Below are 22,882 nucleotides of genomic sequence, written 5' to 3' on the forward strand. Positions count from 1 at the left end.
CCAAAAGGTTTGAAAATGAAAGGAATTGAATGTGTTACTGTACATTGGGTAAGAGAGGGGGAAACATGTTAAATAAATTATTTAGAAGAGAAACCTATTGGATTTTCAAATTGCAAACCCTTACTCAAAGGGGGTAAAATATTGATATAGACTTAGCTGCATTTCTTAGATGAAAATGTAATAGTCCGCTTTTTTATCATTATATTGTATTTCTCTTTTTTTAGCATTAAAAATGTAATTGTTTTTTAGAATAAATAATATATTTTTAAAAGTTCTATTTTTTTTAAAAATACACTTTAATAGATGTAATTTTAAAATAGTTTTAAATAAGTCCCCATGGCCTATTTTTAACTAAAATTAATGTTTAACTGTATTTTTAATAATATATTTAAAAAAATAAATAATACAATTTCTGGATTAGGAAATATATAGAATAGAATAAAATAGGTAATTCTAATGTTATAGAAGAAAGAAGAGCACAATATTGCACCAAGGGTGAAGAGGTACCATATGTATGAACAAATACAATAAAAAATGCGAGTAGTGACTTACATGTCATGACCAGGGAGGCGGTCAGGCGGTTCCCCCCCCGCCCGCTTTGTTCCCTTGCATAACCAAAATAACGACAGGAGACGGTAAACTGGAGGTAAAATTGGCCGCGGCTATTTATTAATAAATAAACTACGAGGGGTAAATGCCACTCCTCGCCATAGTGTACTTTCCCCAGGAGGGGGAGGGGAGGGTCAGCTGGCCCCGCGCTGCTGCCATCTGCGCGAGCGGGTTATAGACGTCATGAATATCTGACCTCGCCCACTCGTGCTCCCCCCGGGCTCAAACGGCCCAGCTCCCAGTCTGGCAAGAACAAGCACCTACCCCCCACGAGCCACCACCGACGGCCCTATTTAACCCCCCTTAAACTAGGGTCGTGCCGCCAACCACTCCACGACCCTCTCCCATCCCTCCTGTAGGCTGAGATTAACCAGGTCTATCCCCACCTCTGCCATGTGTACCCCATCTGCCATCGACAAACCCCCTGCGCTAGCATCGAAATCCGGGTGTCTTATCCCCCAGCCCCCGCACTGCGCAACAAACCTGCCCACGCCCCTGCTTGCAGGCCGCCACCCCCCTTCCTAGAAGCGCAGACTAGCTCCCCTACTCGCAATGCTCCAAAGAGTGCTAATGATTGCCTCAACCTCGTAAATGGCCAGCGCCTCTCTGTAATCGGGTAGTAGTGACAGGATTTTCACAAAATCCCCCGCCCAAATAGTCTCCTTTTCTTCCTTTGTCAAATGTGTGCCCAACTCATTAGTGATGCACAACTGTGGCGTTGAAAAAGCCCCTGCCGGAAGCGCTACCTTTGGCGTTGAAACGGCGTCCGGGACCCCGGCCGTGAGAAGAGACACCGGGGTCAATGAGGCTGGGGGAGCTAATAAACCCGGGACCCCCGGCTGCAATGGGAAGGGAACAAGTGGTGCCGACGACCCCGGCCGTAGGAGGAGACACCGGGGTCAGGCTTGAGGCCGTTGTGGCGAGGTTTGATGCCACTGCCCCGTCGCCGATGTGCACCCCTCATGCAGCTGCAACTCCTAATGCTACAACTGCCTCACCTGCCACCGAAGGAGACTGACGCCTGTGGCTCCAAAGCCTTCAGCATGCCTACCAAGGCTGCCGTGAAGCTCTCCTTCCCTGCTGCACTAAGCGTCGATGGATCCAGGGATAGCCCTGGCGCTGCCTGCCTTACGCCTGCTGCACCCCCTGGAATGTCCCTCCCTGCAGCCTCGTCTGTGCCCTCATGCTCTGTGCGGACCACCTGTGATGCCAGCCAACGCATAAAAGCGTTCGTCCTGTCGCGCAGCCGCCCCCTCTTTAACGCCGCGGGTTTCTTACCCATCCGTGGCTTCCCGTGAGGAAGAGACCTGTCAGCGACCTGGTTCGCCCTTCGCCCGATGCCGGCTCCGCGTAGTCGAACCCTGCTGGATTCTCCGCTCTACGAAACACACTGGCCCCAACCGCGGTTGCGGTTGGCCGTCCTGGTCTCCTTGGCCCTGCCGACTCTGCAGGCGAAATCCTGACAGTGACACCGCCCGTGTCAGCAACGGGCGGCCGTGTGGCGTGCCGTGACGCCCTGTTCCGCGTCACGGTGGCTGGAAGTCGCCGCCCCTCCTTGGCGGGCCGACCTGCGCGCCTCGTCATGGTTTCCCGCCTCGACTTGAATAAGGCGGAACTGCTCTGCCATTGACGCCATGCTGCTGTGTGGGGGGAATGCTCCTTGGCGGGCCGACCTGCGCGCCGATCTGCCTTGTCCTGCGTCCTAGAGGTCGATGTCCTCCCCACCATCGCTGAGGCCCGACCTGGTCGCTGTGACGCCCTGCCTTGCGGTACCGTGACCGAAGGCTGCCACCCTGCGCGCGGTTGCTGAACTTCGCCTGCCGCCTTGCACTGCAGCACCCTCCGCGCTCCGTTCCTGTGGAGCGCGGCCTCTCAGCCTGCCGCCTGTCTAGCGCGCAATGCTGACTGAGGACTGTCGCCTGACGCGTTGTGCTGCAGCGCCCTCCGCGTCCCCTTCTCGCGGGGAGCGGCCTTAGTGCCACGTGCTGGTCTCGCTGAGAACAGCGCCCGCAGCCGCCGGTCCAGCCATGCCTCGTCATGGTTTCCCGCCTCGACTTGAAGAAGGCGGAACTGCTCTGCCATTGACGCCATGCTGCTGTGTGGTGCTGTGTGGGGGGGAATGCTCGCTTAACTGGGCCCTGAGCTACTCAACGCTGCGTGTGCGCTCGCCAAACTGTTCTAAGCCTATAGCAGCTACGCAGTCCCCCACAGCAGCCACGCGCGCATTTCCGTGTGCCCATATATACCCACGCGTGCATTTCTGTGTGCCCATATACACACGCGTGCATTTACGTGTGCCCATATATACCCAGACGCGCATTTCCGTGTGCCCATATACACACGCGCGCATTTCCGTGTGCCCATATACACACGCCCGCATTTCCGTGTGCCCATATACACACGCCCGCATTTCCGTGTGCCCATATACACACGCCCGCATTTACGTGTGCCCATATACACACGCGCGCATTTACGTGTGCTCTCATACCCACGCGCGCATTTACGTGTGCCCTTATACCCACGCGCGCATTTACGTGTGCCCTTATACACATGCGCGTATTTACGTGTGCCCTTATACACACGCGCGCATTTACGTGTGCCCTTATACACGCGCGCATTTACGTGTGCCCTTATACACACGCGCGCATTTACGTGTGCCCTTATACACACGCGCGCATTTACGTGTGCCCTTATACACGCGCGCATTTACGTGTGCCCTTATACACACGCGCGCATTTACGTGTGCCCTTATACACACGCGCGCATTTACGTGTGCCCATATACACACGCGCGCATTTATGTGTGCCCATATACACACGCGCGCATTTACGTGTGCCCATATACACACGCGCGCTTTTACGCATTTAAGTGTGCCCCTATACACACGCGCGCATCTACGTGTGCCCACACACGCGCGCATCCATGTGCACCCACACGCATATGCGTATCCACGTGCCCCACAACCCACTCGCGCATCCATGTGCACCCATACGCACCTGCACCCCTTCCACATGAATTAATTGGGGAATTCAGATAAAAGTAACCAAGCATAACTGCTAAGCATTGTGATTCCCATAAACAAGTATTTATCATCTAATAAATACTACAGTGTATTTATATAGTTTATAATGTCACTAGATAAAGAGCTCCATTGACATCTACGTGTGCCCACACACACGCGCGCATCTACGTGTGGCCACACACACATCTACATGTGCCCATACGCATACACATACATGCCTACATACACATACGTATGCACAGATTTACATGCACCCATGTACACATATATATACGTACCCGTATACATATATATATACCCGCACACGCACCTGCGCCTCAGCGTGCCCCCCTGCGCCGAAACTTTAACTGCCGCGGCAGACCGTGAAGCATCTGCACGCACATACCAGCACATGTCACCCCTAAATACCCATATCTACATACTCAGACCCCTATATATAAACGTGTATGCACCCACATGCATATACATACCCGTATAAATACCTATATATACACATCTACCCATACATATATACACATACACCCATATACATATATGTATATATACACATATCCACATATATATATACCCACATACATATCTATACACACACATCTCTGCACATGTCACCCCTAAATACCCATATCTACATACTCAGACCCCCATATCTATAGACATGTACACTGCCGACACAGTTTATCCGAGTGCGGCTCATTCCGCAAGCCGGGAAATGTCCCGGCTTGCGAGCCGCACTCCCTCAGCGTGCCGCGCATCACCGATGCGCGGTCACGCATCATCGGGTGCCAGCGCCCCCTGCACGCGCGTCCAGGGCTCCCCGAGGGAGCCCTGGTGTCCCGCGATCGCGGGACGGCGGCAGGGGGTTCCGGGGGACCCGGCGGACCTGGCAGCGGTAGGGAGAGCGCCCCGATCGGAGGGCGCTCTTCCGCTGCTTCGGCGCGCGCCCGTCACCCTCCGGCGCGCGCCAGGATACTGCTGCGGCCAAGAACGGGCAAATGCTCGAATAAACTTGGCCGCAACAGTATGCACCCACATGTATATACATACCCGTATAAATACCCATACATACATACATCTACCCATGCATATATACACATACGCATAAACCCATATACATATATATACATATATACCCACCTATATATCCGTATACATATATATACACCCATATATATACATATACACACATATACCCATACACATACATGCATCTATCCAGATAAATATACATATACGCACACACACACATATATATACCTACCCAAAAGCATACATGCATGATATCCACCTATCTACATACACGTACCCATGTATGCCCACATATATAACCCATATACCTATACCTACCCACCACATTTATTTATTCTTATTTATTTTTAACTTATTTTTTTTTTTTTTACGTGCCCTGAGTATTTGTACTCCCTCTTGATCCTCTGAACGAAGGGAGTGAGGAGGGGAACCGCGGGAGCAGCCGCCTCTCCAGCTGCATGGCTGATTGCTCCCCTCTCCCCCGACCCCGTGCGCCTCTCCATAGAGCTCCCCCCACCACGTGGAGGAGCGCAAGCGCCGCCAGCCCCATGGCTGCGGGAACCATGAGGCACCGGGAGGGAGGGGGGGCCAGCCCGCGTCCCGTATGCCTGTACGCGCGACGGGACACCGGCCCGCTCCTACCCGGCACTGCCTCCACGGGTCGCATGCCTCCGCCAGACCCCCTCTCCCCGCAAAAAATACCCCTGCCCCGACCACTGTTCCCCGCCGGACAAAAGGGGTCCTGAACCCCTCGGCATCCGCCACGGCCCCACGCTATCCTCCCGAGAAGGGAGGGAGGGAGGGAGGGAGGGGGGGTCTACCCCGCCCCCCCCCGGGGGAAAGGCTAACTTATGTGGCCGACGCAGGAGAGTGCAGGGAGAGATCCAGGCTGGAGGTCGTTCCGAATTCGCTGGCGGGAGGCAAAGAGGACTTGCCTCCGCCAGCTTGGCCTTAAGAAGCCACGGTTGGCCCTCCCCTGGACAGGGGAGGGCGATGCGGGGGCGGGCCAGAGGGGGGAAGGCCGCCCCCCCCCCCTGGTCATGAAACCCCCCCGCCTATAGCTGGGGGGGGTCGCTTTCTAATGTTATTGAGTTTAATTTTAACGAATTAATTAAAGAAATAATTTATGAGTGAATAAAAGTGTTGTCTAATATATGGATACAATCTATATTGGATATTTAACGAGTGTTCCTTTATAAATTATATTTGAACCAGTTCAAATTAAGTCTTTATGTTCAATATACACAAAAATATTTTAATTCAATTCTATTCTATTGGTACACTTTTAATTTTTGAATATTTTAATATTTGGTAACTGTGGATACTGAGTAGGGTTTGAGTTTTGTTTGGTGGGTAATTTATGATCATCAACCATTCAACTATTCAATTACCCCTGATGAAGCGGACAGTGGTCTGAGAAACGCATAGGGTCGATTGCACATGTGCAGGTGTGAGCCAAGCCAGAGAATCGAGCAGATCCCATTACTCATTTGGCCAGCAATGAGGGAGGAGGTCTGAGGAGAGCCCTGTCATGACAGCACTGCATGAGAGGAGAGCTAAGGAATGCAGATCAAGGCGGACCATCGTAGACACGTGACCACGCACTGACGTTGTAACAGACGAACGCGAAATTTGACACAGACACAAATGCACATGAGGGACCCTCTCAGGAATCTCCTAGCAGGACGGATACATTGGGGCACCAACTTGGCGATTCCAGTCTTTTCATCAACCGGGGAAAGGGGCTGGTGACAGCCTAAAGGTTCACGCTGCACATTATTATGTGGGAATTCATGAGTGTATTTCCAATTTTCTTTTGGTTTGTGTTTTTATAGTAAAGATGTTTTATATGTTATTGTTCTATGGCTATTTTCTATTTTATTTTCATGACGTATGAGGCATCCAAAAACAGCCAACCAAATACACCATATCTAAGAGTATATAAGCTAAGTAATTGAAGACTATCCTTCCCTGTACATTCAAGTACTAAGAAGTTCGAAAGTGTATATAATTATACTGATATCATCAATTTGCTGGTAGTGGTTCCATTAATAATACTCAGTTGGTGTATGTGGATATTTGATCAATATTAGGGACTGCACTAATAGTACAGCCGTTGATGAACACGTGGAGCAATATTCATGTGGATTAAATGAATTTAAATTGGCACACGATAAGGTGTTATGAAGACACAGATTGTTTATATCATTTTATTTAAGCAATATTGTGTATTTTTCTCTATATATCCATCAGATAATATCTGCACCATCATCCAGAGTTCAAGCGCCACGTAGAACTTTCTTTTTTCGCATTGCTATCAAGATGTTTTTTGGACAACCTTCAAGTCTTCTAGGCTGCAGGACACTGGACATTATACTTATTGGTATTGTATTACTCAAGTACATACGCAATATTGTGACAGATTAGAATAGCGCTGTTTGTGTTTTTTTACCATATATTTCTCTAAAGTTGTAACATCCCACCATTCTTTAAGTTCCTTGATAAAAAAAAGTTCTTCCAATGTATAGAAATGATGTGCAAATTTTTTATTTTCTACTACAATATTCTCATTAACAATCTCTTCATCAAATATGTGGGTTATATTTAAACCTCACTTGGCTCTCATGTTAAATATATTGGATTTATCATTTTCCATGGTACATATGTGTTAGAAGTGCTGCGATCAATTGTGTTGAGTGAGATGAGAATTTGTAAAAAAATATATTGAAGCGCTCAACCATCATATACTGTACATACAGTATACAAGTGAAATGTGATCAACAGTATTAACGTGTGCACTAACGTGTGTGCTAATCTATCCATGTTCTAAGGAGCAGCTTCAGTCAGAAGTCCTACACTAGGCCTCAAAGGAGACAACAATGTTTATATGGTAGACTGAAGCTTTGATGGGGCAGGTAGTTAATATAAAATGTGAAATAGTGAGTGCAATAGTCTCAAAATCCATTGCTGTGCAATGTTATGAAATTACAGCTAAATATCTTGATCTGTACTCCAAAATAAAGAGTGTATCGAAGAGTTTCAGAGGATATTGTTTAGAATCTTCTGCTCTGTTGGTATTAGGGTGTCTAAAAAGTAAAATTAATCCGAGCATAGTGATTGTTTGTATGTTTGCTATGCAAATAGTAGAATGCCTCTTACAATTTGACAGAAAAAAATAGGCATTTTTGGGACAGATCCCAGCATTATTAAAAGCAAAGAATTGTGGTGACGCAGCAGGACACTGGACTGAATGGAGAACGTAGCGTGGTTTCCATTGCATATCTTTGTCTCAGGTCCTCTCCTTCCTTGTTTCCCATTTAAACCTGATGAAGTCATGGGGCGTCGTGGCTACTGTGAAGTGCTGTTGCTGTTCATTCATAGCATGCTGTGCTTAGCGTGCTTCTGTGATCTGATCATGAGTCCAAGTCCAAGGAATTAACCCTATGCATTTTGCTTAACTTACCTAATGTATATTTATTGTGTATATACACTATATATACTGTACTTGGAACTGATTGGTAAACTGAGGGGGTTGGGGGACATTCCCAAATTTAACTGCCCCTTGTGATCACCCCTTACACTGGTCCCTAGCTGCTGCTGTAATCTGTGGGGTCCAGTGGGGACGTGTTATACTTTGGAGACTCCCTGATATGTATCAGGTGGTAGCATGCTGTCCCGGAGGAGTCTATACCACAGCAGCATAATGTGGATCTTCCCCTCCTCTCAACGGACCCCACAGATCATCAGAGAAGGTAGGGGCCTATGTATGTGGGTAATCAGTGTAGCCAAATTTGTTAGGGAAGGTCCCACCTCCTCTCCCTGACAATGAGTTCCAATTTCACCTCTCACTGGGGAGGGGGAAGTTGTTGTTCACAGTGAGATAAGATTGTCCCTTCTCCGTAGTTTTCTTTATTATTATAAACATTTTTATAGTAATAAACTTTAGGACTTGAGTTATTATTTCCGATTTAGTTGGGACAGGCAGAATCAGCCATTTTCCTACAGTAGGAAGGAGAGGGGAGATAGAGGATATTTTTAAGTAATATAAGGGCCATGCAAGTGCCCCTTTTAGAATGTTTATACACAACCTAAAGGCTGGAAAGGAGTTAATAAAAACATTACAAAAAAATCTTAGCTGTCTTAAATACAGTTCCCAAAATAGAAGTTATCAAATGTGTGAATGTGGTGCTCATTTTGCCATGGCATGGCCATCCCCAATAGAAAATAAATTGATATTATAATTGTTGTATGAATTACATGATAATATTGTTGCCATGGTTTACATATTAAGATTAAAATGCAGGTACCTAAATTTGAATCTGTAAAAAGTTGCCACTTACATGTTTGTAAAATATAGGGTTGCATAATTGGACATTTAAATTAATACAAATATCTGTATACATATTTACAAATAATAATACTTTTAGTTAAAAAATAACTAAATTAATTGAGAATGCATGGATCTTTAAACAGCATGATCAAAAGATGTTTAGCTTCCCATTACTGAAGCATTACAGGTGTTATCTATTCCTGCTGAATTATACCTGGGGGATTTAATTCTCCTAGTGATGACGACCAAACATTTGTGCATTTAACACATTTTTCAGTAACCCTTTTCCAGGAAACTAGAATTAAGAAAATAAATATTTACGTATCATGGAATAAAAAAAAAAAGAAATATAATACAAATAAATACAAAAATGTTTGTTGCAAGAAAAAGCTTTGAATCCTGCAATAAAATTGATTGCAGAGATGTTTTCTGGTGTGCAGTGTTCTAATTATTTAAGGTCTTCAGTACACCAGCTGATAACAGAAGGCAGAGCTCAACACTTCTCTCAGCTATCTATGTGGAAATACCATTCACCAGGGTAAGATCAAAGCGCCCTAGAGGCACTTTGTCTTGTGACAGCCCTGCTGTTGAACTGATGATGTTTTTAACAGTCAGTTTGATTGGGAATTGGAGTGCTCCCAATGGTGGGAGGTTTGGGTCCAATCTGGATCATTTTACCTTGTTGAATTAGATCTCTAAGGATTATATGTGGGAGACAGTTAATATGCTTATCTCAAGTATATTGCCTGTGTTTTTATATTATATATTTTTAAGACGTGGTAACATATTTTAGCTGAAGAATGGTCATGTGCTCACCAAACATTGTGCTCCTGGGTGTGTTACTGTACAGTATGTGAGATGTCACTTCTATCAACGCATTCTCAAAGATGCTCTATTTATTATTAAAGTTGCTTTACAGGAAGTACCATATTTCAGGATGAATATGCTTAATGTAATAAAAATGTCTCTAATTGTTCCCCATGTATTCAACAATTGACATTGGAAGCCTCACTGTACTATTAAAAATCCATCAGATTTACAATTACAAAACTCTTCTCTGCTTTTAATATATTGTACATCATACAAAAACGGGATAAATAAATAATGCATATAATATTGACATGATAAGCCACTATAGCAGTCAATGGTCACCCTAATAAAAATGCATGAAGACCCAAAAGACACAATAATAACACATATACACAAGCAGCTAAACACCACAATTCAATAAATAAAACCACTAGCCAACAAATGAAAGAAATACAAGCACAAGCCAACCAATTAAATAAAAGCACTAACTAACAAAAAAATTAATGAACTACAACCAGTAGCCAACAAATCAATTAATTAATAAAAACAGTAGCCAAAATATCAATTCAAACCATGAGCCAACAATAAATAATTAATTAAAAACGCTAAACAATTGGACAAATAAATAAAAACAAGCCATCAAAATTACAAACAATGTAATCCAAACAATAAAAATAAATAGATATAATAGCACTCAATAGAAAACAAACATTGTCCAAAAAATGCATTGGCTATCACTGTATTAATCTGTACCCTAAAGAAGCACAGATTAATACAATAGCAGTCAATGGACAATGAAAAACATTAAAAGAAAAAATACAATTAAAAAAACCTGAAAAAATACATTTACATAAATACAATATTTTCATTACCTATAGAAGCGTTGGCCCACTGAATCCAGGGGTATCAGGAAGCTCTCGTACCGCGACGTCATCAAAGTCAATCCGACGCCATCCACCTTGAAGATTCAGAACAGAACAAAATTCTTCTTTCTTTGATCTTCAATCACCGTCTTCTTTCTTCATCTGTCATTATTTCTTTATTTTCTATAATCTTCTATCTTTATCTGTCAATCCAAAAACCACATGTTAGATCCCAACCGATGTTGTCTCGTCGGCTTCTTGAGGTAAAAAGAGGAGTCAAGGCCTTATATATGGCCTGTGATGTCACATTTTCAGGTCAGATGGTACAGCTCCAATCTGATTGGACGCTGTATCATGTATCTGCCTCTTTTTCTTTGGTGATAGAGGTAAGTCACATCCTTAAAACCACATGGCTATATCACATGGTGATAGGTTACCTTAGTTCAAAAGGATGTGACGTCATCCATTAAAGTGACGTCACATCCTTGAATTGTTGTGTTTAGCTGCTTGTGTATATGTGTTATTATTCTGTCTTTTGGGTCTTCATGCATTTTTATTAGGTTGACCATTGACTGCTATAGTGGCTTATCATGCCCATTTATATGGGTATGATTAACACTAGGCCAATCAATGGGTACAGGGTGGGTATAGTTGTTCCAGGGTGGGTGGTTAGGCCTCCTGGATGGGTAGCGGGGGTGGGTTAACCCCTTAATTACTCTAGTGGTTATTAACCGCTAAGGTGATTAAGGGGTTTTGGGTCATTAGATTGTATTTTTTTTTTATGTATTCTTTCTGGCATCGGAGGACATGGCCCTGCAGTATGCTGACAAGGTCACCCTTCATGATGGCAGGGTAAGTAGAAATGTGTATTTACTTTATTTATGCTGCCTGGCTAATGTTGGATTAAATAATGGGCATATTAGCTATTATCCATATCTGGATAATAGTTATTTTGCCCATAACTGTACTGTATGTGTTGGGGGGAGGGGGTTGGTGGGGGTGGGAGGTGTATTTATTGCAATGTCTTCCAGATTAGTTTTTTTGCAACAGGATTGTTACCGCAGGCCAGCGGGGACTTGCAAGGGACCATCCAAGGGACCATCCATGGGCCCCCAGACATCCACGGGAACCACCTGAGGACCCCAGATGCCTGTAGGGAACATCCACAGGGACCACCCGAGGGCCCCCAGACACCTATGGGAACCACCCGAGGGCCCCCAGTCACCCATGGGACCCACCCAAGGGACACCAGACACTCATGGGGACCACCCAGGGACCCCCAGAAACTGTGGGAACTACCCGGAGACCCTGTTAGGGCCCCTGGACACCCCAAAGCACTCGTGGGGACACGTACACCCGTGGGGACCATCCGAGGACACCCAGAAACCCGCGAAGACCACCCACACTTGTGAGGACCACCTTGAAGACCACCCACACCTGCGAGGACCACCTGTAGGCCCAAGCACACCCACAAGGACCCCTGCTGGCCTCTGGTATTAATCCTGTGTTATGGTTTGGGGGTGGGTGGGATGTGTATTGGTGGTTAGTACATATTGTAATGTTTATTGAGGGCAGAGGGGGTGAATGAAGTGCCAAGTACCCACTTCACTTACCCCCTCTGCCCCCAATAAAGCGGCAGTTGTTCCATAACCCCTTCATTGCCTTAGCGGTTAGCTGCTAAGGTAATGAAGTTGCCTGTAAATGAATTTTTATTGCATGGGATTCATGCCTGGGGTCTCGGTGCTGATATTAATGGGTATCATCTCTGGAGACCCCCGGCATCAATCCAATGCAGAAAAAATGCATTATTTTTTCTAAGTCCCGTCTCGCCGCTTATCGGCAGCTTCTCACCACCTTCTTGACAACTTTTCCTGGCGGGATGATTTTGATTTTGATAAGCTAATCGGGGCTACTAGAATTGCAGGAGTTTGAAAACCTGGCAATAAGTGGCTTATCACAGCTCGTTTGCAAAAAAAAATTTCTCTGCAAAACATATTGCCAAAAAGGTCTCTTATCGACGACTTATCTGGGCTTACTGAATCACTGTGGGCTTTTTTGGCGATAAGGCGGCAATAAGTGGCTTATCGCTGCTTAGTGCATTGGCCCCTAAATATGAGTGTCTGAGCTTAGGTTATGGCCCCAGTGACCACGCGCTCGCGAGCAATGGAGTGCCTGGCGGCGCTTGTGGCCTTCACCCGAGCAATCTGAGTATTTCAGATAACTCGTGACAGGGAAGCATGGCAGGGGCCCGGCCATGACGTTGTGAAGGTAATAAAGTATTATAAGAAACTATTCGTCCATTTTGTATGCATTCAGCCATATTGAATCTGCTTTAATTGCAAGGCTTGGAAATAACGCAGTATGTTTTTATATAAGCTAATAAGTCTCTCTCTCTCTCTCTCTCTCTCTCTCTCTCTCTCTCTCTCTCTCTGAGGTGAATCGAAACTCAACCAGGAGCCTTTTTCTGCTGACTCTCGGTTTCCTGTGAATTCAGCTGGTTTACAGAGAGACGAAACTAAAGTCTATGATTTACAGAGAGACGAAACTAAAGTCTATGATTTACAGAGAAACGAAACTAAAGTCTATGATTTACAGAGAAACGAAACTGAAACGTATTGTCTGCCTATATATTCTGTAATACATATACTCGGCACGTCAGTCTGAGCTGCGGAGCCTGAGGGAACTGATACATGACTCTGTGTGTGTCATTTATTGGGATCCGGGGTGCACCCAGGCCTGTGTTATACTAATTTGGCAATCCACATCTGAGCAGAGACCCTGACTTGAGAAGGGAACCTCAACAGTTGGCGTAGTCGGCAGGGTCCTTGTGAAGGGACACCGGAGCAATCCTGGACCCGTCTCTATCCACGGACGACCGTCCCCTGACCGGACTGATTGAGGCCTGATCAACCTCTAAGGACAAGGTAAGATATATTCAGAATATATTTTTACCGAACTCCTGTCAGTCTGTTCAGGTTGGCGATCTCTTGGTTGACGGTAACAGTATTGTTAATCTATACAAGACCATAGAGTCCGGTGGTTCCCGCCAAGGATTTATATAGTTTGTAAGGTCTTGAGACTGCCAGATGTGTGGTTTATGTTCATATGTCATAAGGGTTACGGAATAACTATAAAATAAGGGGAAGAGTCTAGGATATATATTGATAGATAATAGGAGGATCGTCCATACAGGTGACGGTCCGGGGACTGCCTGCGCGCCTCCCCGTCTAGGTCGATTTATCACTAAGACTCAAGAATCCCGAGTGTGTAAGGATATAAATTGATAGATAATAGGAGGATCGTCCATACAGGTGACGGTCCGGGGACTGCCTGCGCGCCTCCCCGTCTAGGTCGATTTATCGCTGAAGCTCAATAGTCCAGGTACCGCCGGTAATTGGCGCACGTGTCCGAGGTTGTTTTTAAAATAGACAATGTTCTCGCAGTTTTTAAAGAAGGATTTGCCTTCTGGTGCCCGGGATTCCGTAACTCTTGTGACAGAGCGGGAGGGAAAGAAGTATACCAAGAAATGTAAATTGTTGTTCAAACTGTTAGATTTACCCCCTACGGGAAGATTGCAACCGAAGTTGTTAAGAACGAATATGCAAATGTGTAAGGGGAAACTGAAAGATGAAGGCATGTGGGAAAATGCAGAGAAATTTCTGAGTGTTGCTATAGATCTTCAGAAAGAGGGTTATGAAGAAATAGAGTGTGGAGAGAGAAATAAGAAATGTTATTGTTATGTGAGACCAGAAAATGTGACCCCTGGTTCAGTAGTGGCAGAAAAAGACCAAATGTTACAGGGAAATCCACCCCCATACCCGCAGACGACCGGTAGACCCTCTCCCTCAGCCCCTGTACCGGTCCCTTATTGGGTATGTTCTGGTTGCCAGTGTCAAAATCCCAAAACATGGGAAAATTGTTATTATTGTGGGGCCGCCCTACCGTCCATGTCCCCCGATATTAAAACTGGTGAGGCTCTTGTGTGCCCCTTAGTCACGCCCACTGGCCAGTATTATAATCCCAAAGCCAAACCAGCCGACCCTGTTAAAATGTATCCCAGTATACCGCAAGATTGTCTGGTTCAGATGGATAATGGGGCTTCTGCTGAGGAAGATGCAACCTCCGCCGGGACCCCAGCTTATCAGGCACCACCATATTCTGACTCTTTTGTTACCTATGATGAACCCGAATCACTGTTTGAACGTATATTTAGCGGCCCAACCCGTCAAATTATTGTAAAAGTGATGCAGGCAGACATTACTAGCTTGTCGGTTGGCGCGATAGTTAATCCAGCAAATGGGAGGCTCCAACATAATGGGGGCCTTGCTAAATTAATTTGTGAGAAAGGGGGTGAGGCCATACAGCGTGACTCTAATATCTATATTCAGAAACATGGAGAGGTATCAGTGGGGGGTATAGCTGCCACCGGGCCCAGAGATTTACCCTGTAATTTAATCATCCATGCAGCAGGGCCAGTGTATAGGGACTATGCTCCAGAAAGAGCCAAACAGCTCCTCCAAGCCGTTGTCCGGACATCCCTAATCTATGCTTCCAGCCTCAATAGTGCGGCCATGCCCAGACGCACTATAGCGTTCCCTCCCATTTCTGGTGGTCTTTTCGGGTATCCCATAAAAGAATGTGTCAAACATATAGTCCAAGCAGTACTCAGTACGATCAGAGGATCACCCCTCAATCTTGAAAGTATTCTGCTTGTTGCCAATGACTCTGTCAGGCCACTGCTTTTTCAAGCCGCCTGTGCTACCTCAGACACGGTCCGCTCTTTTCCTATTGTAAAAGCAGAACACGGAAATGCTCCTCCCGTCCCCCAACCGTGGAGTGAAGACGTTCCGGAAGGAGCAGTTAGGTACATCAAATTCACGCCCCAACAAAGCTCCACCCTCTTACAGCAACTCCCCGATCCGGAAGACAAGCCCATGCCCTTTTATAGAATGTTACGTCAGATTCAGCAGAACTACTCCGCAACATGGGCTGATTTAAAATCTCTCACCATGTTAAAAGCGGGAGACTCATTTTGGCCCCTTGTTGAGAAATCCCTCAATGATGCTAGGATAGTTGACGTCACAGACTATAAATCTGGAGAAGACTTCCTAGAACAAATACAACTATGGGCCCAGGATAGACTCACAGAGCAGACTCAATCACTAAAGGATGTCACCCAAGAAGCTACTGAATCAGTTGAGAAATATCATACTAGACTACTCCAAATGTTTAGAGATATGGGATTCTCCACCAGCAATAAATTACAAGCCAATCTGCTAGCAGCAGCATTTATGGATGGACTTACTCCCAAGCTACGGGCTGCGGTCCAAGAATGGTGTCCCTGGATGACCTCATTAGGGTACACAGAAGCCCTCACAATAGCCAAAGCTTTTCAGAAGAAACAGTCCTCCGTGAAGAAGACGGCGGTAGCTATCCCTGAAGAAAAGGAGGATGATCGAATTGGTGTTTTGTATACCGCCTCATCTCAAGTACCAATGCGGCCACCACGCCAATTATACCCACCAGCCCCTCAGTACCAGGAGTATCAAGGGAACCAAGGGTACCAGGAGTACCAGGATAATTATACAGCAACACCTCCGTACCAGGGAAACCAGGGATATCAGAATGGTCGTGCAGCAGATCAACAAAGGCCTAGAGGACCATGCTACCACTGCGGCCGTATCGGACATATCAAGAGGAACTGTAGAGATTATTTGAGAGGAATCCCATCCGTACAACCATTACAGGCCCAGCAGCCACCTTCCTGGCGTAGTCAGCCACCTTCCAACTGGCCACAGCCCCAACAGCCGTTACAGCCCCAGCAAGCACAGATCCAACAAAGACTGCCGTCTCCAAGACCATATCCTCATGATACTTACCCTCCTCCACAAGATCCACCACCACAATGAAGCCAGGGCCAACCCGTCTCCACCATGGCTGCTATATCCAAACACACCTACCCTAATGGTTCAGCTGTCACTCTACAAGTTGCTGGTGAACCAGTATCCTTTATGGTGGACACGGGAGTGGCCAGGTCCGTCATATCAGCCAAAGATCTACCCAGAGGAATAGACCTCTCCCCTGACTTTATGACTTGTATTGGAATCACAGGACAGTCAGTCGAAACTCCTCTCACTGTACCAGTCCATGTAGGACCGTTCCCAGAAGTTATGTCCCGATTTTTAGTCTCTGGATCCTGTCCTGTTAATTTATTGGGAGCAGATTTACTATCCCACATGAGAGCCACCCTGCAATATGACGACTCAGGATTACGGGTACAATTGCATGATCCCAACTGCCCAGAAGAACAAGAAGCATCATGTTGTCTCCACGCTCTCCCAATACTTCTCCAGCAGATATTAACCATGAACCCTCCATCTCCTGTCCCACAGTGGGTGAAAGACAAGGTATCTACCAGTGTGTGGTCCCAAGGCCCGGATGATATTGGTCGTCTGCCAGTCCCTCCTGTAAGGGTGGAACTTAAGCCTAACGTTATACCTCCAAGAGTACCACAATACCCACTGAAGTCTATAACAGAACAGAGTCTTCAACAGCAAATTGCGATGCTTGAAGAAAAAGGAGCCCTGATAAGATGTTCTTCACCGTGTAACACGCCTCTGTTTCCAGTCCAAAAGAAAACAGCAAAAGGAGAACCAGCGAAGTTCAGACTGGTTCAAGATCTCAGGGCAATCAATGCCGCCACCATTCTGGAAACTCCAGTTGTGCCTAACCCACATACTCTTCTTAGCCAAATCCCGCCTAACTGTGAGGCCTATACGGTCCTGGATTTGGCAAATGCCTTTTTCTCCGTGCCTCTTCACCCAGACTCTCAGTATCTCTTCGCCTTCACCTTCAGAGGAACTCAACGTACCTGGACTGTCATGCCACAAGGTGCCCAGAATAGCCCTAACCAGTTCACACAGGCCATGAAGTTCTGCCTAGAACCCTGGGTACAAGCCCATCCGGAAATCACGTTACTTCAATATGTGGATGATCTTCTTATATGTGCCCCTTCTGTTCCAGTGTGTGAACAGGCCTCAGTGTCCCTACTGGTCCATCTCGCATCTATCAACTCAAAGGTCTCGGAAGCCAAAGTACAGTGGTGTAGCCCAAAAGTTGTTTTTTCTTGGTCACTGTGTATCTAAAGGCGAAAAACATCTCACTCCCGACCGTATCGAGACAGTCGCTGGATTAAAAATGCCCACAACTGTGCGCGGTCTACAACAGGTCTTGGGACTCATCACCTTTTGCCGCCAATGGATTCCTAATGCATCACAATATATGCAACCTCTGTATGAAGCTGTGAAAAATACAGAGCTACTCCACGACGCAGCCCACAGAACAGAATTACAAGACTCCTTTCAAACGCTAAAAGACCTAGTTACGCGCGCCCCTGCATTGGGCATCCCGGACTATGACCAGTCTTTCACTCTGTTCGTGGATGAAAATGATGGATTCGCCGCCGGTGTCCTCGCACAACCACACGGTAACCGAATGAGACCTCTGGCTTACTACTCTGCTAAATTGGACTCAGTATCACAAGGGCACCCATCCTGTTTCAGAGCAGTACAAGCAACATTCGAAATTTTCAACAGGGCAGCGGACATTGTTCTGGGTCACCCTCTTGTTATCCAAGCACCGCATGACATCCATGCTATCCTGAACCTGTCTAGGCCGAAATACCTAACCATGCAACGTTTACTGAGGCTACAGTCTGCACTGCTAATACCGGACAATGTCACTCTGAAGAAATGTACAGTACTCAACCCTGCAACTCTGATTCCGGTGGAAGGGGGTATCCATGAGTCTTTAAGACCATGACTGTATAATAGAACTACAGCGGCAAGGTACCCCATCCCGGGCTCAACAGACGCCTTTCGAAAACCCTGATCTATCCTTCTTTACTGATGGTTCCAGATTTGCTGATGAACATGGACGTTTCCATACCGGATACGCCGTCACCACAGTCGACCAAGTGATCCAAGCAGAAGCTCTCCCCAGCCATATATCGGCACAAGAAGCGGAGATAATTGCTGTCGAAAGAGCCTGTAACCTCGCAGAAGGTCAAAAGGTCAACATTTACACAGACAGTGCCTATGCTTTTGGAGTCACTCATGATTTTGAAACCATCTGGGCTAATCGTGGATTTATCACAGCAAATGGAACGCCGGTCAAGCACGCAGATGCCATAAGAAGACTATTGGACTCTCTACAACTACCCAAGGAAGTGGCGGTAGTCAAAATCAAAGCACATGGAAAGGTGAATACACCTGAGACACAGGGAAATTTCCTTGCGGACCAAGCAGCCAAGCAAGCTGCCCTTCAAGAAGATAAGACTCGAAACAATCCACCGTCATCAGCGTTGCAGGAAGCCACAGTTGTTGCACCAGTAATTACAAGAAGTGCCAAGAAAAATCCTCCCATGGACGATATAGATCCTTACCAAGAACAGATGAAGAAGGAACAAGGAACAGTACCCAAAGAAGAAAAAGAGAGCTGGGAGAAGACAGGGGCAGCACAAGAAAAACAAACTGGACTATGGAAAATTAAAGACCAGATTTGCGTGCCCCGACACATGTACCATGCAATCGCCACCTGGGCACATGGACCTACTCACAGAGGACATAACCAAGCATTAGCAGTAATAAACAAGTTGTACTTTGCACCTGGTATAAGAAGGATTTTGGTGGAACTGAATAAAGCTTGTGTCATCTGTCAAACCTGCAATCCAGGAAAAACTGAACCTACACCTCCAAAACATCTTGTGAAGCCAGACTTTCCCTTTCAGAGAATACAAATTGATCATATCCAGATGCCGAAGTCAGGACGATATGAGTATGCACTTGTGGTAGTGGATATGTTCTCAGGATGGCCCGAAGTCTACCCAGTACCCAATATGACAGCGAAAATCACTGCTAAGAAGCTAATCACTGAACTTTGTTGCAGATTTGGATTCCCTGAAGTAATAGAGAGCGACCAAGGACCAGCCTTCACTGCCAATATCTTCAAGGAAATATTGGAGGCCCTGGGCATGAAACAAGCCCTCCATACCCCATATCACCCCCAAAGTAGCGGGAAGGTTGAACGGATGAATCAGACCCTTAAAACAGCTCTACTAAAAATGACCCAAGAGAGTCAGCTCCCCTGGCCCGACCTTCTACCTATAGTTTTGTTCCATGTTAGGACCACCCCACAGGTTAGATCTGGGTTGTCTCCCTTCGAAGTGTTATTTGGAAGTGCAGTCAGAATTAAGGATAATAAAGGGAATGTAAATCTCACTGAAATGCATGATAGACAGGTATATTATGTTATCAAATTAAGTGAAGAGTTATCTAATCTCCATTCTGCAGTGTCACTTTCTCTTCCAGATTCCAGCACGAATGACACAACCCATGAAATAAAGCCAGGTGATTGGGTGTATGTAAAGAAGCACGTGAGAAAACACGCACTGGATCCCAGATACACAGGCCCTCATCTGGTAACTCTAGTCACACCCACCTCAGTCAAGATTCAAGGAAAAATTACCTGGATCCACGCATCTCATTGCAAGAGAACAGCGACACCTCTTTCGAAGGAAAAATGATTCTATATATCCTTTGTTTGTTAGGTTTGGGGGAGGCACAAGAGATTGCTATCACCCAACATGAAGGGGCAGTCACGTTTTGGTATAACTCATCCAACACTCATGTAGCTACCTTCTCCTTCGATTACTGTAATATTGTCAGCTGTTCCTCAACCAATTGGCAGTGTAATATGTACCGAGACACTCCGAACTCTAGAGCCATATATATATGTGTTACAGACAGTTATTGGGGACAGGAATGTGATTACTGGGGAGCAGTGGGATGGAACACGGGAATAGATTGGGGATACCAACCACAGAATGGCTTAGCACGAAAAGACAGAAATGGCAAGTCTCTAATCAGTCGAATGATCTTGCGAAAAACTGGTACATGTCTAGTCAGTGGTAAGACGGGTGAAATAATGAAACTCACATTAACCATAGAAAACCCTAGCCCTGGGGACGCTGGTGTATATGTTCTAGGAAATTGGATGAAAGGGGGTATAAGAGGAGCTTACGGGAAGTTCAGAATTCAGGATATGTATAACTCTAAAGATTGGCAGATGTCACAAAAATCCCCCAAGATAGAGAAAAACCCCATGGCCCCCCGGATTCAGACATTTCAAGGTATGATAGCCACAGCAGGTCCCTCTTTCCAAGACACAATGGCCATAGGAACAGGTTTTTCAGACACCAACCTTTGGTTGGAATGGATAAAATACACTACTCAAAAATATAACAAAAGTAACTGCTATGTTTGTGCTGCAGCTAGGCCCCATCTCGGCACAGTGCCTTTAAATATACCCATCAATGCAGAAGAATGTTTCATTAGTCTATATACCAATACAAGTACCAATCACTCCCAGTGTGAAGATTGGAAACAAAAATATCCACTCACAACAGAAACCCCAAAACCAGGGGAAGGAATCACTATATACAAGGGAAACTATACCTGCTATGAGTCTCTACAGGGCAACAGGTTTTTAGGTAATTTCTCCCAAGGATATTGTGACACTTTCTCTAAAATACCCAGTATTAAGTTACAGAATCAGGTCCAATCGTTAGGAGATATATACTGGATATGTGGGGATCTAAAATTAAGAACCAGACTTGAAGGTAACTGGACAGGTCAGTGTGCACTGACCAAAATTCTAATGCCAATGCATATAATCCCTGTTGGTACAGAAAAATCTAAGGTATTATCATCACCAATTAAAGTCAGTAAGCGAGAAGCCCCTGCAGGAAGTTTAGACCCACATGTATATATAGATGCCATCGGGGTACCGAGAGGAGTTCCTGATGAGTTTAAGGCCAGAGATCAGGTAAAGGCTGGGTTTGAGTCATTCTTTATGCCCCTAGTCACGGTTAATAAAAATGTAGATTGGATCAACTATATCTATTATAATCAACAAAGGTTTGTGAATTACACCCGTGATGCGCTGCAAGGCCTAGCTGACCAACTTGGACCCACTTCCACTATGACGTTCCAAAATAGAATGGCTTTAGATATGATATTAGCAGAAAAAGGGGGGGTTTGCCATATGATTGGAGATGCGTGCTGTACATATATTCCCGGGAACACAGGCCCGGACGGTAAGGTTACCACAGCTATTAATAAACTGAAAGATTTGTCTGATGAACTTAAAAGAAATTCTGGTATAACAGACCCATGGGACAAGTATTTCTCGTGGCTGTCTGGCTGGCGACAATGGTTGACACAACTGGCAATATTTCTCCTGGTTATACTTTTTGTTCTGGCGGTAGTGGTCTTCTGTGTTATCCCGTGCTGTAAGGGTCTCTGTAAGAAGGCCGGATCTGAGGTTATACCCACAATGGTAATGTACAACAAAGACAATATTGATCTGGAAGATATACCACTGCAGAAATCACCCAAGATGTTCAATTACAGTACAACCAAACTCGAATAAGGGGTGACCACTCTAGAATCCCAGACCCTAGTGTGTTTGTTTGAGGTCGGAACCCTTTTGTGTATACTGTAGGTCTTCGAGTTTAGCGAGCCAGAAGTTGTCGGGGATGGGACAAGCCCATGAACAGCCGACCAACACCCTCAGGTAGGGACTCTAGCACAAGAAATAGAAATTAGGGACAGACCCCTTCCTACAAAATGTCCTTTTAGTGTCTAGGGGGGAATGTGAAGGTAATAAAGTATTATAAGAAACTATTCGTCCATTTTGTATGCATTCAGCCATATTGAATCTGCTTTAATTGCAAGGCTTGGAAATAACGCAGTATGTTTTTATATAAGCTAATAAGTCTCTCTCTCTCTCTCTCTCTCTCTCTCTCTCTCTCTCTCTCTCTGAGGTGAATCGAAACTCAACCAGGAGCCTTTTTCTGCTGACTCTCGGTTTCCTGTGAATTCAGCTGGTTTACAGAGAGACGAAACTAAAGTCTATGATTTACAGAGAGACGAAACTAAAGTCTATGATTTACAGAGAAACGAAACTAAAGTCTATGATTTACAGAGAAACTAAACTGAAACGTATTGTCTGCCTATATATTCTGTAATACATATACTCGGCACGTCAGTCTGAGCTGCGGAGCCTGAGGGAACTGATACATGACTCTGTGTGTGTCATTTATTGGGATCCGGGGTGCACCCAGGCCTGTGTTATACTAATTTGGCAATCCACATCTGAGCA

General features: G+C 45.6%; 2 protein-coding genes across 2 annotated transcripts in view; one reads left to right on the plus strand and one right to left on the minus strand.

Moving 5' to 3' along the window:
- TAFA2 (TAFA chemokine like family member 2) overlaps nt 1-22,882 on the minus strand; it is a 605,483-nt gene that overhangs the window by 20,498 nt on the left and 562,103 nt on the right. The gene's annotated exons all lie outside the window — the stretch shown is intronic.
- On the plus strand, nt 12,928-22,724 carry LOC142495124 (uncharacterized). The gene is made up of 2 exons (XM_075600153.1): nt 12,928-13,584; nt 20,029-22,724. The coding sequence occupies exon 2, from the start codon at nt 20,240-20,242 to the stop codon at nt 22,148-22,150; it is 1,911 nt and encodes a 636-aa protein (XP_075456268.1). The 5' UTR covers nt 12,928-13,584; nt 20,029-20,239; the 3' UTR covers nt 22,151-22,724.

The sequence above is a fragment of the Ascaphus truei genome, chromosome 5 (assembly GCF_040206685.1).
Source record: "Ascaphus truei isolate aAscTru1 chromosome 5, aAscTru1.hap1, whole genome shotgun sequence".
Taxonomy (NCBI): domain Eukaryota; kingdom Metazoa; phylum Chordata; class Amphibia; order Anura; family Ascaphidae; genus Ascaphus; species Ascaphus truei.